General features: G+C 46.9%; 1 protein-coding gene across 1 annotated transcript in view; it reads right to left on the bottom strand.

Moving 5' to 3' along the window:
* EXOC3L1 (exocyst complex component 3 like 1) overlaps positions 1-16,080 on the bottom strand; it is a 30,292-nt gene that overhangs the window by 12,445 nt on the left and 1,767 nt on the right. Inside the window, exons 2-10 of the mRNA XM_084812434.1 lie at positions 15,022-15,182; positions 10,561-10,780; positions 8,681-9,356; positions 7,470-7,587; positions 6,569-6,694; positions 6,337-6,437; positions 4,566-4,676; positions 4,296-4,437; positions 1,533-1,658 (exon numbers count right to left, since the gene is read on the bottom strand). Coding sequence (XP_084668560.1) covers positions 1,533-1,658; positions 4,296-4,437; positions 4,566-4,676; positions 6,337-6,437; positions 6,569-6,694; positions 7,470-7,587; positions 8,681-9,356; positions 10,561-10,780; positions 15,022-15,182 — 1,781 coding nt within the window. The remainder of the gene's footprint in view (positions 1-1,532; positions 1,659-4,295; positions 4,438-4,565; positions 4,677-6,336; positions 6,438-6,568; positions 6,695-7,469; positions 7,588-8,680; positions 9,357-10,560; positions 10,781-15,021; positions 15,183-16,080) is intronic.

Here is a 16,080-nt window from a genome sequence, read left to right on the forward strand (position 1 = left end):
CCCAACATTTTGTGGCCATCCCACCACCCCAGCAATTTGTGGTGGTGCCTGGGACACTTTTCCAAAATGCCAAATGTGCCTGCAGACCCAAAAAGGGTTGCCTGCTCCCAGTGGAGGCTGGTGGCTCCGATTTCAGTGAAGCTCTAAAGGAGCTATCCAAGGTGCTGAACCCAGTTTAGCAATAAGGCTCAGCACCTTGGATAGCTCCTTTAGAGTTCTGGCCAGGTGTGACTGAAACCCAGAATCGATTTGCGGCCCCACTGAAATCAGAGCCACCAGCCTCCACTACTTGCTCCTGGTGTGTAGACGCTACTGCGTGAGATGGGGCGATGCTCTGATTCGGCACAAGGCAGCTTCCTATTGGCATCATCGCTCAGACAGCTGCAAGTAGAAGACCCAGGCGCACTCCCTAGCTCTCTAGTTGCAAGGATTTTGGGATGGGAAAGGCCTCTGCCTTGGAGAGGCAGGAAGACCTTGGGAAGGTGCTGCCCATCTAAGTAAACTGCACCAGACGAGACAGATTGAGGATCTGATTCAGTAAACATTTGCATGCTGGTAGGTCCAGGATATTATTGGGTTTTTTTTAAACATGGAATTTAATTTTATTTCTAAATAAGGTTAACAAAATAAAGGCAACACAAAGAAGAAGAACATGCATAATAATAAATCAAAATCACTAAAGAAACAAAGGAATTCAATCATTATAAATCTTACTCGATAACGGATATGCTTATGGAACATCTACAATAAAATGGCCTAAGTAGGAGCTCAATAAAGTAAATTATGTAGAAAGTAAAAATACAAGTTCTACAGGATATAAAAGGAATGTGTGCAAGTATCCCATACTTGCCAAATGTATGCCATTTGATGTGTTTGTGCGTATTAATCAGAAAAAATATAGGCGACTGCACTTGGTTGGAACTTCATCAAAAGTTTGAAGTGCCTCAACATAGGAAATGAATACTCTTACCACCCTACTCTTCTTGCCCTACCTTGCACTGGGGAGATGCACCTTCTACAGCAGTGGCTCCCACCCTCAGGTCCCCAGATGTCATTGGACTACAATGCCCTTAATTCTCAGTTTGCATGGCAAATGGTCAGAGATGATGGTGGGAGCTTCAGGACAGATAAAAGGAAGCATTTCTTCATACAGCACATAATAAAACTATGGAATTCACTTCCACATGATGTAGTGATGGCCACCCATTTCAATGGTTTTAAAAGGGGACTGGACAAATTCCTGGAGGAGAAGCTATCAGTGGCTATTAGCCCTGATGGCTATATGCTACCTCCAGTATCGGGGTGGCATGCTGGTTGGCCACAGTGTGAATGAAATGCTGGACTAGATGGACCCTTGGTCTGATCCAGCAAGGCTCTTCTTATGTTCTTACGTGCTGTAGTCCAATGACATCTGGGGACCCGAGGTTGGGACCCACTGTTCTAGAGGCAATAGTTAGGAAGACAGCATATTCCAACCAGTTGTGCACACATCTTTCTCACCACCATCACCCCCAGCTGTGGGAAGATCTTACTGTGTTGACTGGTTTGCGAGTCCTGCAGAAACCTGTCACATGCTTGTTTATCAGCTCGCATATGCTGCTCATCAGCTGGGATTCATCGGACAGCCATTGACGGGAAGGCAGCTGTGCGAACAGAGGCTGGGACAGAACAAGAGCTTTACCAATGTGTTTATAAAAGGTACATCACGTGCTTCCCCACCCCCCAGTCTGCTTCCCGCTCAGAGCAATTTATAAAGCAGCAATCAAAATACATGCAAAACTCATAGATAATTGCACAAAACTCAGTTATAAAGATGGTACACTAGTATAAACCCAGAAAGGGTATCTGCAGAAAGCCACACGCAAATACAGTACATTGCTTAAAAAGGCCCTGTTCAAAAAACAAATGTGTTTTGGTTTGCCTCTTGATGGTTCAAGGTCTGGTGGACAAGAGTATTACTAGGCGCTTAAAAGATTCGAGGCTCAGCCCCCCGGGACAAATCTCCATAAAATTTGCGTATGTTGATTTATGTCTATATATGCAAATGTAGAAATAATTATATGGGTTTATTTCAATTTCATAGGAGACAAAGCCATCTCTTATCCAAATAATCTCAGAATAAATTCTTCAATAAATTTGCACCTGCCCCAAATCATCCCAAACCAAGGGACAAGTTTTTTTTTCTTTGCTCCATTGCCACGCAGGACGGGGCTGTTGGTTTTTCAGAGGGTGTTCAGTATGTGGGGAGGGGAGACTTAACCCTTCCCTTCCCAGCTCCAATTCCCCTTAAAAATCCCACCCTACATGGCAATTGAGCGAAGTTTTAAAAAGCCTTCCATGGGCACTAATGGACACCCAGGGCTCCTAGGAAGAGATCCGAGGCCATAGGAAATACATTCAGGGCTGGAGCCCCATGGACCTAGGCCTAGTGACACCCCTGCTGGTGGTTCTCCTCTGGGTGGACATTCAATACCTGGAGCCAGAGCAGGTGGCTACTACAGAGCAGATGGCTGCTACAGAGCAGATGGCTGCCACTGCTTTCGCCCATTCACTGTCATCAGGGGTCTGGTCCCTGGAAGCTAAGGACACAGGCACATTCCCCTGCTTGTCACACACACAAGGGCGCTATTGTTTGCGAGCCCTGTATCTCAGCATTCACAAAAGCTTGATGTCTCGCACACACGCCATGCAAAATACTTGTGGGCACTCAGAAGCGCTTTCTGCTGCCTTCACCTTCCCTTGCACCCACCCACCAACCCACCGGGCCCACAAACCTTACCTGAGACAAGAAAAGTGGGAGGAAGCAGCACATATGGCGGATGCTGCAGCTCTCTGGTGGAGCATTGTTTCCTGCCAAGGATGGGGAGTTGGGACTATAGGTCCCAACACCCCAATAAGAAAATGGAGCTATTCACGTCAGTTTCTGCCAGGGACAAGGCCTTGTCCAAGGCGAAACAGAATGCGCCACTGGGAAGCTGGGGTGTCTGCAGCCACCTCCCTGGATGCACCCGATCTCGTCTGATCTCAGAAGCTACGCAGGGCCAGCCCTGGTTAGTACTTGGATGGGAGACCACCTGGGAATCAGGCTTCCTGCATTGAGCAGGGGTTAGATTCGATGGTCTTGTAGGCCCCTTCCAACCCTACTATTCTATGATTCTTCTCCTGCTCCAGGTAACATTTGTGGATCTGAGCCCTGTTCTCTTCACAACTCCCCGTGAACAGGGGTGCTCACCTTTTTTGAGGAGCCCTTTTTCAAATGCTCACAATATACAGCTCGGGACCAGGCTACCTGGAAGATCGCCTTCTCCCATGTGAGCCTGCCTGGTCCTTAAGATCTTCTGGAGAGGCCCTTCTTTTGAGATTGCCACCTTCAGAGGCGCATTTGATGGCAACCTAAGAGAGGGCTTTTTCTGTGGCCGCTCCAAGGCTGTGGAGCTTGATTCGCTCCCTCTCTGCTGTCCTTCTACCAGCAGGCAAAGACCACTTTATTTAAGAAGACATTTAACCTGTAAGTGGATCTGTAGGTTTTTCTGTAATTGTTATGTTTTATTGCATTTTAATGTATTGCCCCAAGACATGGTCTGAAGGCACATGAGGCAGCCACCTTGCTGAAGCTAAGCAGGCCTGGGTCTGGTCAGTGCTTGGAGGGGAGATCACCTGGGAGCCACCTGTAGCCATCTTGAGTTCCACAATGGAAGAAATGTGGGATATAAATGAAATGAATAAATCATACATTGTTTTATTTATTAAACACTGTATTCCTACATTGTATTCCTTCTGGCGCCAGGTGAAGACCCTTTTATTTTCCCAGGCATTTTAGCATTTTAGCTTTCTAGACTTTTAGTTTTGCTGTTTTAAATCTGTATTTTAAATCTCTGCACTGCTGCTAGGTTTTATTCTGGTTTTATTCTGGTTGTATTGTTATACTGTGGTTTTAATGTTTTATATATTTTATATTGTTTTATTGTGTGCTCTTTGATTTTAATTTTTGTGAACCGCCCAGAGAGCTTCGGCTATTGAGCGGTATAGAAATGAAATGAAAACATAAATACATAAATACATAATTTGTTTTAATCAATCTTCATTGGTTCCATAAGCTGCCTTGAGTGCCAATTTTTGGTAAGAAGGTGGGGTACAAATAAAAATAAATGTCGCTACTGCAAAACCAAAGATCGCTGTAGCTCCATGGGGTTGAAGCAGGGCAGTCCCATAAAGGGAATATCACAGCACAGCGATGGGAATCTTTGCTGTATTTTCCCACAGGCTGTAAAAGGCTCCCAGCAATGCATGTGTACCTGAAGATCTGCCAGCATCTCTTCCAGCAGCAGCCGGCATGCCTTCTTTTGGGCTCTCTCAAGGGCAACGTTCAGGGACGATGGCATCTTGGTAGACTCCAAGGACGATGCCCCATCTGTATACAGGGCTGAGATGGAGGTGCTGCCAGTACAGAGAAGAAGAGCACTTGGGAAGTGGGGTTGTGGCAGACTGCTAGCAAGAGGGTGCAGGATGGCAGTGGTGGAAGGAGAGGCATACTGGAGGTGCCAATCATAGGCTTAGGGGAATACCTGAAAGCCAAGCAGTTGTTGAGTGTCGAGAGCAAGTAAGGCGTGTAGAACTTGGACGCTGTGGGCTCCTGTTGATGCTCCTTGCCAAATTCTGTCAGGGCCTCGTAGAGGCTGCAGAGAAGCACAGCAGTTGTCAAGGCATCTTGCTTGCTCAGTAGCAGCAGGCTACGAGTGCTGCATGTAATGAAGTGACCGACCGCGTGGCTGCATCACCACCATGTTCCCTGCTTGCAACCGAATCCCCCTTTACTATTCTGATGCAAAGCTGCCAGTAAGGTGATCTAGTGATGGCGAGGGAATTCAGCCTGTTTTGTCTGCACATCAAAAAGAAGACTGGTTTACACCACAATTGAGGCTATTCAGAAGTGCAGAAGACAACAGGACAGGGACCGGCTTCATGTTGAAAATGTCCCGAGGTACTACCTACTAATGGGTGGTTGGACAAGTTATGGGAACTGACTATATCGGACAATATATCCATGCAAATGAGGGGTTCCTTTGCTCCCCAATTTCAAAGATGATTTCTTGGAAAAATAGTTCCTGTTTCTCGCATAAACCCGTTTTAAAAGGGGTGTGTGTAAAAGACCTGCTAGACTCAATCCTATATTTAGAGTGTGATATCGACACTGACTAACAATCCTGAAGAGGAGGAACAACTCCAAGGGGCTCTTGTTAGTGGGCCCCTGCTGGGGAGTGGGCCCTCGGCAGGTGCCCAACCATGCTTACCCTTGACACTAGCCCTACTCTGAAGGAAAGTGAAAATTAAACCAGGGATCCTTGGCAGGAATGTCAACTGAGAATTATCTTAATACCTTGACTCACTCGGAGCTAAGGAAGGTATTTACGGAATTACACTTCTAGACTATGCCTTTGGCATATCTGGGTGGGAGGTATAGAAATGTTCCCATATTTCAATGCCTTTGTATATGTGAGGCTCCACAAATAGAGGATATTATTTATATGTATGTATGTATGAACTTGAGCACACTCCGGGAGAGAGCGGAGGACAGGAAGGCCTGGCGTGCTATGGTCCATGGGGTCACGAAGAGTCGGACACAACTTAACGACTGAATAACAACAACTATATATATATATATATATATATATATATATATATATATGTGTGTGTGTGTGTGTGTGTGTGTGTGTGTGAACTTGAGCACACTCCGGGAGAGAGCGGAGGACAGGAAGGCCTGGCGTGCTATGGTCCATGGGGTCACGAAGAGTCGGACATGACTGAACGACTGAACAACAACTATATATATATATATATAGAGAGAGAGAGAGAGACAGAGACAGAGAGAGACAGAGAGATTGTATTTGTGAACTGTATGCCAGTCCCAGAAGAAGTTTTCTTGTACCTTTACTGGGAGGAATGTCTGATAGAACTTTGGCTGAGCAGATGTGTAAAATACTTGTAGATACGGATCCTTATCAAGTAGCCATATTCGCAGTGGCTGATAAAAAGATTAGGCTGCTGCTGTAGATTGTGCACATGATGAACGGATTGGAGTGGCTTGTTCAACCTTTTTCTTTCGGTGCTGTCTTTGCTTTGTTCTTGTGGCAAGATTGTAAGAGCCTATGTTTATGTGCAATAAAACTGACTGACTGAACTGAGAGTCGAAGAGGAAGCAGCCACCCAGTAATGGAGATGTCTCCTAGAGCTCGACCCAAAGACCCTTTGCCTGCTCTGCTGATGTTTGGTGGGCAGACCTGCCTTGGTTCTCAACCCACCCATACTATGAGGCAGGAATACAGAGGGAGGACTAACCTGCCCAGAAAGGCCTCCAACTCCTCCAGAGCCATACTGAGCATCTTCTGCTGGAGGGTGTCGGAGATGAGAGATGCCACCCGGATATTTTCATCCAGCATCTGGAGTAGACGCAGAAAGGGGAGAACAAGGCAATTGCAGGGATCAAACTTGCTTCTGCAACTAAAAGGTCATGCCACATGGAAATGATCTAGGCCTCCTCTTCCTCCTCTCCCACCCGACTCTTTCTGACCTTCATAGCAATGATAGGTAGACTGGTCTGGAAGCATCCCTGATAGTCTGATTCTGGCTCGTCTTCACTGAACCACTCTTTGAACTCCATCTCCAGCGTCTTCTGCATCCACTCAGCAATGGTGGCCTAGAAGGATAAAGCGGGATGGTCCAGGGTAACTCTGCTTCTCTTAAATGAAATCTGGGGACCTTCCACTGAACAGTCATGCCACTCAACAAGCACCAGCTCGGTCCAAATTCATTTGCCTAGTTCAGGGGTACACAACCTTCTTGGCTTAACCCTTTCCCCAACAGACATTTTTCTACTTCAAATCACCTTCTTGTCCTATGGAGTCCCAAGAGTGTGTTCACTTGTGTTTGGAACCCCATGTGGAGCAAAAGCAGCTAGGGGGGCAATTTAGAGCAGGGAAGTGCCTGGAGGGGAGAGGGTTGCAGGCCCCCTTCCCATGTGCCAGCTCCCTACCCTGAAATGCTTCAGAAAGAGCAGTCACCAGGGTTGCTTTACACACCTTTTCTTTTAATAATATGTGATTTGGTCCTTAGTCCCTCTAGTTCCTTCAATATAGTAGCACAGCTCTTGTTGCTTCTTCACAGTAATGGTGCTGTAGGAAAATCTTTACTAAAGAGCAGCCTCTTATTTTAGTATGGGTGGAGAGGAGTGGGGAACAGAGAGGCCTCAAAGGAAAAGAAGCCTGTGTGTTTCACACCAGCAAAAAAGAACAAGATGTCTTTGTCAGGACATTGAATGTATTTTGGGAAAAGGTTGTCCCCACAGGCACTGCAAAACAGATTCATCTGTTCCAAGAAGAGGGAAGGTGAAACTAGCAAATCCCAAGATACTGGTGCTTCAATGTCCGTATCTTTTTGATTCCCAGAATCTTGACCTTGGCCCTCCCACTCACCTGTACTTTCCCCAGGTAGGTCTTTTCCAGATAGTCTACTGTATCCACAGGAAACAGAGGGCCCAAGATTGAGGTGTCCACTTCAGGGAGAAGACTCGGGTGTGCCATCATTTCTGAGCTGTGGAAACACAAGAAGGAAACACAAGAAGCAAAACACACACAAATTTTCAACGGTCCCCTATGACATGCCTGGCTGTTCAAAACACCCACTGCTGAGTTATACGGACACAGGCTCAGTATTTCTTGTACTTAAGCATATGGGGCAGCACAGCCTAGGGATCCTGAACAGCAGAGTCCTGGTGCACAGATAAGCCAGGTGGACTTGCTCTCCCTCATGTCCAAATCGGTCAGACCAAGATAAGCTCTAGGGCTCCCTCTGATACCAGTGCTGAGACTGACCTCTCAAAAACATGAAGAAATAATAAAGAATAGTGCTTCTGAATATGTGCAGGGAACTTTCCCTGCAGCTCATCCACACAATCAGGAATAAGGGACAGGGCTTCCAGGCCAGACGTTGCACCATGTCAGGCCATAGGTTCTGTTGATGCCCTGCTCTGTAGCCTGGGTTGCAGGGTTCTGCTATTATTCAATGTTTACAGAGGTCTGAATAGGTCAGGTTTTACAAGTAAGCCAGACAGAAATAGATCACCACCATGGAAAGCTCCGAATGGTGCTTGAATTGGAAGCCAGATAGGGTTGTCTGTATGTTGCTCCAGCAAGCAGCAGAGCAAGACTGAGCCTTAAATACAAGTTTGGGTTTAGGTTGGTTGGCCCTACCTCCATAGTAATGGAGGTTTTGTCTCTTAAAGGGCCCTGGCCTGTTTTAGCAATCTTAGACTGCATCGATGTGGGAATGGCTATGGCATACTAGTTTCCTCTTGCCCTAAGACCTCAGAGTCTGAGGATGGTTATGAGACCTCCACTGGACAAAGGGGAGCAGATTTCAGGGGTCTTTCTGGAGAACTGGGTCCTAGGGAGGTAGAAGCCCCATGACACCTTTCTGTAGATGAGTCCTCTCCCTGAACCATTAAATCTGAAGCCTCTTCTTCTGAGGACAAGGGACTGGAATCCCCTGAGGACAAGCACTCAGGGTCATGGTCCATGAAAGAAGTAGGGCTGCTAGACAAACATCACCTCCAGCACTGTTTTCTAAAAATTAACAATCCCTGACGCCCTTATGACCCACAAATCCCACCAGCAGTGGCACTGACCCTGGGTAGATGTGGATTGCCCAGTGGAGGAGAGCAAAGATCTCCTGCTTGTCCAGATCCAAAGTGAGGATGTGATGCAGGTGGCTAATGAGCCCTTGGTGATACATGGCAGCAAAGGCTGCAAGGATGTCGTAGTGAGGGGGGCAGCACTGGACCATCAGATCTTTCACAATACACAGCTCAGCCAAGATGCTGCTCTGCAAGGATGCCAAGTGTCTAGTGAGAAGCTGGCCTTGGGCATTACTTGGTACTTCCTGGAAATGCGCAGCTGCTATGGTGTCCTGGATGACCTGGAAGAACTTCTGTCTCCAGCACTTTGGGCGCCCTGGGGGGAGGAAGCCAAGACCCTGGGATCTCAGTAGCAGGGCAGCGTCGATGCTCTCCTCTCGCTCAATAATGCGCACAGCAGATACAAAAAGAGATGGATCCTCAGACACCAGCCTTGTGCCATGGGCCACGATGTGCCACAGATGCTGGGCCAAGGCATTGTTCAGTTCCGGGAGGCCCCCAAAGCAGGACTCCACACTTGCCAGGTGCAAGGGGCTGAGCAGGTTGTGATGATGCAGCTGAGCCAGGATGTTGTCCCTTAAGCTCTCCAGGTCCATGAGCCTTGCGTGGGCTTCCAGGAGATGCTGACTCTGCAGGAAATCTAAGGTCTCAGAAAGGAGTCGATGTACTGTGTGGGGAAGAGAAAAAAAGGGAGAGAGAGAGAGAGAAGACCTTTAGGGCTTCAACAGCATAACCTGGAAAAAAAGGAGGAAAGAGAGATGGCAGTATGGTGCAGTGGTTAGAGTAGTTGTCAGGTTCTCTGATCCCCCTAGCACACACGCTCAGGCAATCTGACACCGGACACCCAAATCAGTGAGATTTCTTTATTGTAGGAAATTCCACGGCAAAAGCTTAATGGTTATACTCTTCAGAAATCATATAGCTGATGGTCAGTAGCTATAGGCTGTTTGTAATTCCAGCACAGTCCAAAGCTAAACGCTACTACCATGACTGAGATCCTCATCAACGTGGTTTCCCCATTGCCATCTCCACGGTTCTGAACACAACGGAAGGGACTCTGGATTCCTGGTGTACCTAACCCAGGTGATCCTTACATGAGGTTCCAAACCCCAGACAAGGAATGGGAATGATTCCTGGAATGACCTCTCAGGCAGTCAAGGGGATAAATTTCAAGAATCTGCCATGGTTGGCCTTATGCTAACCACTTATCTCTCAGCCTCAGTCTTCCTCATCTGGAAAATAGGAGTACCAGTTGGTTGCTTTGGACCAGTTTTTTGTTCAGTTCTACTGGCCAGTTTTAGAACAACGTGTTACCATCTCTGCTCTCTAACTCACATGTAGATTTGTATGTATCCCAGTGTATGGTTCATGAGGTACAGTAAATAATAGACTCTGCCTCCTGTATCACCATTTTGTGTCTGGCTGTGGTTGATAGACACCCCCCGCCCCACAGCATTCTCATAAAAAAACAAAATAGAACCTTAAAGGTTGAACCTGTAAGCTTGATGTCCTGCTCTGGGAGGTGATTCAAACAGCCATTTCTCCAGCACGAAGTTATCTTCATTGCGATCTCTCCATGTCAGAAAACCAAGCTGACATATACTGAGGTCAGACCATGGGTCCATCTAGCCCTGTATTGTCCGCACTGACTGGCAGCAGCTCTCCAGGGTTTCAGGCAGGAATTTTTCCAGCCCTTCCTGGAAATGCCAGGATTGAACCTGGGATCTTCTGCATGCAAAGCAAATGTTCTGCCCCTGAGCTATGGGCCCTCCCCACCTACGGATGTCTGTCACAACGTGCTCGCAAACAATGGACTTCTGAATCCCACCTTGGAATCAGAAGTCAAAGAGGCCTTGCCATTGATCTCTCACCTGAGAAAAGCTGGGGCAACATCTGGACAACCGCACCCAGCTGAGCATGCTCCACTGCCACCTCCCGCAGCCGCTGAAGGCTCTGAAAAGAGTTGGTGCTGGACTCCAAGTCCTGTTGTACGCTCTCCAGCTCTTGCTGCCCACAGTGAGCATCTGCCATGGCTGAATGTAGCTGCTCCAGGCCCAAGCTCACACCTTCCAGGTAGGACTGTACAGTTGACTAAGGAGAGGGAAAGCAAAATGATACAGTGGCAAAGAGAACATGGACATTTCACAGCCAGCAGTGTGCAAGACTTGCATCTGGATCTCCCTGAACCTTCTTTTATCAAATTCAGGACTGCAGAGCCAGACATGGGTATAGCGAGTCTGTTGGGTCACATGTTGTTTTTATTTTGATACTGTTGCGTTTTTCATTGTGTTGCAATGCATCTTATTATTGCTTTAATCAAATTTCATTTATGATTGTAAGCTGCCTTGAGTGCAGTTCTTCTTGGTAGAAAGGTGGGGTACAAAGCAAATCAAATCAAAGAAGTAGCTACTTCAATCAGTGGGGCTTAAGGACCGGTCTGCTTTAACACATACTCCAAAAAGACACAGATAAGTGATGGAAAGAGCGTGGCCAGAAAGGTACCTAAAGGAAGTAATTCACACAGCGCATAGTTAACTGTGGAATTCACTTGCACAAGATGTAGTGATGGCCACCAATTTGGATGGCTTCAGTAGGGGATTAGACAAATTCATGGAGAATAACGCTATCAAAGGCTACTATTCCTGATGGCTATACGCTACCTCCAGTATCAAAGGCAGTAACTAGTTGCTGGGAAACTTGGTTGCGTGGGTGCTGTTGTACTCATGTCCTGCATGTAGGTTTCCCATGGGTAGCTGGTTGGCCAATGTGTTAACAGAATGCAGGACTAGATGGACCCTTCATCTGACCCAGCATGGCTCTTCTTATGTTCTTATGTTCATTTATGTTGGGGTAGTGATAAAGTTTGAGTTTTCTGGAAGCTCATTCTGTTCAGCTTTAATAAAATCCATCCCTGCTTGATCAGACTAAAGACCCATCCAGTCCAGTATCCTGTTTCCCCCATTGGCCCACCAGATGCACCAATGGGAGGCCCATAATCGGGACATGAGGGCAATAGCCCACTCCTGCTGTTGTTCCCCACCGATCCTCGAGGTAGTGTATCGCAACCATGACTAGCCAGGAATTGAAAGCCATATCCTCCATGAATTTGTCTAACCCACTTTTAAAGCCATTTAAGTTGGTGGCCATCACTGTGTCTTGTGGCAAATTTCATAATTCAACTATGCGCTGAACGACAGATACCCGAAAGACCCAACAATGAGCCTGTATAAGACAACTTTGAGTTGATAATCTCTTGCGGTAGGGCTCTTGTCATATACTTCTTGATGGCTACTAACACAGTACTTGCCAGTAAATGGCATTCTAGTGGTCTTCCAACAGAAGTCCAATGGTTGGCTAAGGCATGGAACACATTAAAAAAAAATAGACCCATCAGACGCTAACAGTTACGAGTAAAAGAAAACTGGAAGCGTTTGTGAGAGCTTGGCATCCCTTTGATATCTATGTAAAAGCCCTAAACTATTTGGGACCAGGATACCTGAGAGAGCGCCTTCTCCCTTACCAACCTGCCTGGTCACTGAGATCATCGGAGGGCATGCTCCTTGTGGTTCCACATGGACCTATGGCCTGACTGGAGCCTACCCGGAGAAGAGCCTTCAGTGTGGTGGCCCCCTTCCTATGGAACTCCCTGCCTCTGGAGGTCAGGCAGGCAGTAACAGTGGGTTGCTTTTGGTGCCTCCTGAAAACAGCTCTTTTCCAGGAAGCCTTCCTTGGATAACCAGCCTTGGTTTTATCGGCACTCTGTGTTTTTTTAAAAGAATATTTTTAATATCATGTTTCATTCTTTTTATCTTTTGTTCATTTTATCTCTTGTTGTTCCCTGCTCTGGAATCTGTTTGGATGTGGAGCGGTATGCAAATGTTGTAAATAAATAAATAAATAAATAAGTAGATGACTCATAGGTAGATTGTTGTTCTGAAAGTACTGCTTATTGCACACTGATTGATTGATATTATATGTTGTTTCTGCCAGCATCTTCTTTTTCCTTTGCTGTGTAATAGACCAACTGAAATAATAAGGGATGAGGAGCTGGAAGAGCAAAGAATTCTGCTAGAATACTACCTGGCAGGGCTGGCCTACCGAGGACAATAGGAGGAGGGCATGGTCACATTAGTTGCCAAGGGTGGGTTGCACACCAAAACTGCTGGATGTCCCGTGTAGGACAGAAGTTGTATTGGTCTGTGTAGCATTCCTTCCAATTGGCTCAGGTGTGCAGGAGTATGTGTGTGGGCGGGCCCTTTCCATCTTTCCTACTGTGGGGTTGTATCCAGGATTCGAATCTGGGACTCCCTGCAGGTAAAATGTAAGCTGTTCCACCCAGCTTGGGCTCCTCCTGCAATCCTACTTCTCCTTTCCTGGCATTTATGATAGATGTTGAGCCTGGAGAGTGTGGGGTGGGGAGCGGAGAGGAGGAGACACCGCGCAATGTGTCTGATTCCTGTCTGCTGCTGTGACGTAGTGGTTAGGGAACTGTTTTGTGGAGCTTATGGAGCAGGCTCAAGTCTTGGGAGTTTCCTGTCTCTTGCCCCTGACATGACTGTTTTCCGCCCCTAGTCATGAAAAAGTTGAGTGGGGCCATATTGATTCCTTTTCCCTAGTGGGCCCAAATTCCTGTCTGCTGCTTCCCAACCCTGTGGCCTGTGCAGTGAGCTACAGAAGCCTGCTGGTATCAGTGTGGGTCTGTGACCAGGGTGGACCCGAGACATTTTGCTGCCTGAGGTGAAGAATAAGATGGCAGCCCTCCTATTCCATGTACAAAAGCCAACAGGACTGGAGTTGAATCTTACTTCAATCCGGGGTAGGGAACAGCATCCTCCATGGAACCTGAAGGCAGCAGGCTAGCTTAGCAGACACAGAGCAGGCTGCATGGCCCACAGCTTTCTCCTCCAATACCATGCTGCTCCTTCCCAGCATTTGCCACCTGAGGTGACTACCTCACTCCGCCTAACGGTAGGGCTGGCCTTGTCTTTGCCTGCCCTTGTCACATGTCCTGACCCCTCCTTATGCCTGCGTGGCAAAAAAGCCTTTGCCTCCCTGTGTAAGGTTTGAACCGTTGTCCCAGGAGGGCTGTTTGTGCTCTGTGTAGGCCCCTTGCCCAGGTAGCTATGTGGGTGCTGTGTTGTGTGGGCTCTCCATCCTTCCCTTAGGGTGTGTTGTGCTTTTGAGTAGCATAAGGAGATCTGAACCACTGCTTGTAGGCGTGCCTGGGGACTGGGTTCTTGCTGGCTGTGCCACTGGGGCATTTGTGGCATTGTTGTGTGTGTTGTGATCCAGTCTAGCTTTGGACTTCATCGGGGAATGTGTTCTATAAACAAAGGTGCCAGTACCAAACAGGCCCTGATCTGGTAGATGCCAGCCTCAGAGGAAGACATCTAGACCAGGCCCCCTCACAAAGACTTTCATGCCCACGGAGAGTCATGTGGAGGAGCACTGGGCCTAGGGCAGGGAACTTCTTTCAGTCTGAGACCCCAATTCATTTTCAGAGCTCCCAGGGGCCACATTCTAGTGGTGAGCAGGGCTGAAGGCAAAGGGGACAGGACCAACGGCAAAAGAGGCAGGGCCAAAGCTTAAAGCTCTTCCTGCCTGTAACTATGCCTTAAGAGAGGCATTTCAACCTTCTAGAACAGGGAAAACTGCTCCAAAGCCAGGAAAACCCCCAATGATTGGTGGTTGGGGGAAAGGGGGTGGGACCAGAGGAAGGGGGCATGGTCTCCTGGGAAATCCTGAAGGTCCAGATTGGGAGCCCTAGAGGGCCAGTTTTGTCCCCTGAGCCTGAAGTTCTGCGCCCCTGCTCTAAGCTGTGGTGACTTGGCTACCAGGGAGATGGCCCTCTCAGTGGTAGTGCCACATGGAATGCTCTCCCCAGAGAAGTTTGCCTGGTGCCAACATTATTGGTTGTCTGGTGCCAGGTAAATACATTCCTATTTTCTCAAGTCTTTTGGATATATTTGAGTCCTATTGATTTTTTAATTATTATTTAAATCTGGATTTATAGAGATCTTACTGACTTCTAGTTTCTGTGTTATTATGCCTGTTTGGATCTGTTTTGTTTTTCTATTTTAATTGTTTTTGTATTTTCTTTTTATGAAAACTTTGTTGGTCCAAGTTTTTTTATGAAAACTTTGTTGGTCCAAAAAAACCCACAATTTTTACTGAAGGGAAAGAAAGAAAGAAAGAAAGAAAGAAAGAAAGAAAGAAAGAAAGGTATTTGGAGCACAGGAATAAACATTAACAGAAAAGGATTATGTTTTTAAACATTTAGGCAGAGCCAAGCCTAGAGGTTCCAGGAGACGTTTCTTGCCATGGCCACCCACCTTTATGCGGGATTGAATGGAGCTGTTGCGCTGGATTTCCCGGATCCGATACTGCCGGAGACCCTCCAGTTTGTCTGGTTGGTAAAACACCCCGGATGCCCATTTTAAGGTGGCTCCTCTTGCTAACTTTTCAGCCTTCTCCACTTCTGGCCATTCCCCATCTAAGACAGAAAACCATTGTGTCTTTAACTAGACAGGAATATCTCTTCCATCTCAGCTGCTTCCCTAGGATGCAGGAAGGAAACAGGATGTGACCGCCTGCCTGGGCCTGAATAACCCTAGGAGAGGTGGGGCTGAAGCCATCAGCATTTTGATGGAGGGGCAGTTTCTGGTGCTGGAAGAAACAATGGTCCAGTGTGGGAAGGAGTAGGCATGCTGGCTGCACAGGAAAGAGAGTTGGGGTGTGCATCCTAGGAGAGAGGCTGGAGTGTGACAGCTATTCCCTCGCCCCTGTAAATAAGAGAGACTGTAGTTCTCCTAAGCTGCAGGTGAGGTTATGAAATAGAGTCTGGATAGTAGCACTGCAGGCTACAGATGGACTTACATGATACAATGATCTTCCAATCAGTCAATCAATAAAAATCCCTGCACATACAGAACTAGATGGCAGGAGAAGGATTCTAACCTAGTCCTCTCTTTGTCCTGCTAGTTTTCTATCTCTAATTTTTTTTTCATGAGGGAGTTCCTATCTGCAGCCTTAAGTGGTACAGACACAAGCTGATGAGTACCAAACCTGCTTTTTGTGAGAACTAGGCCTCAGGCATATCCTCCAGCAGTTGACAAAGGGAAATGAGTTTGTTTTATGTTAAGTGAAAAAAAATAAAATGAGAGTCTGGTAGCTTTGAACTCGTGTAATTCTATTTATTACAAATATTTTTAAACCGTCCTTCGTCCCTGTGGATAACAAGGTGGTGTGCAAAGACCATAACCGAGGCTACTCATACAAAAATAGAGTATACAATAAAACATAGCACTCTTAAGAAAACAAGTGAGAAGCAGAAAAAACAATAGAACAGATGAACCAATATAACCCAACTTAAAGTGCCTGTGTAAGAAAAA

The sequence above is a fragment of the Heloderma suspectum genome, chromosome 8 (genome assembly GCF_057233095.1).
Source record: "Heloderma suspectum isolate Gila_16-S chromosome 8, 16-S_ref, whole genome shotgun sequence".
Lineage (NCBI taxonomy): Eukaryota > Metazoa > Chordata > Lepidosauria > Squamata > Helodermatidae > Heloderma > Heloderma suspectum.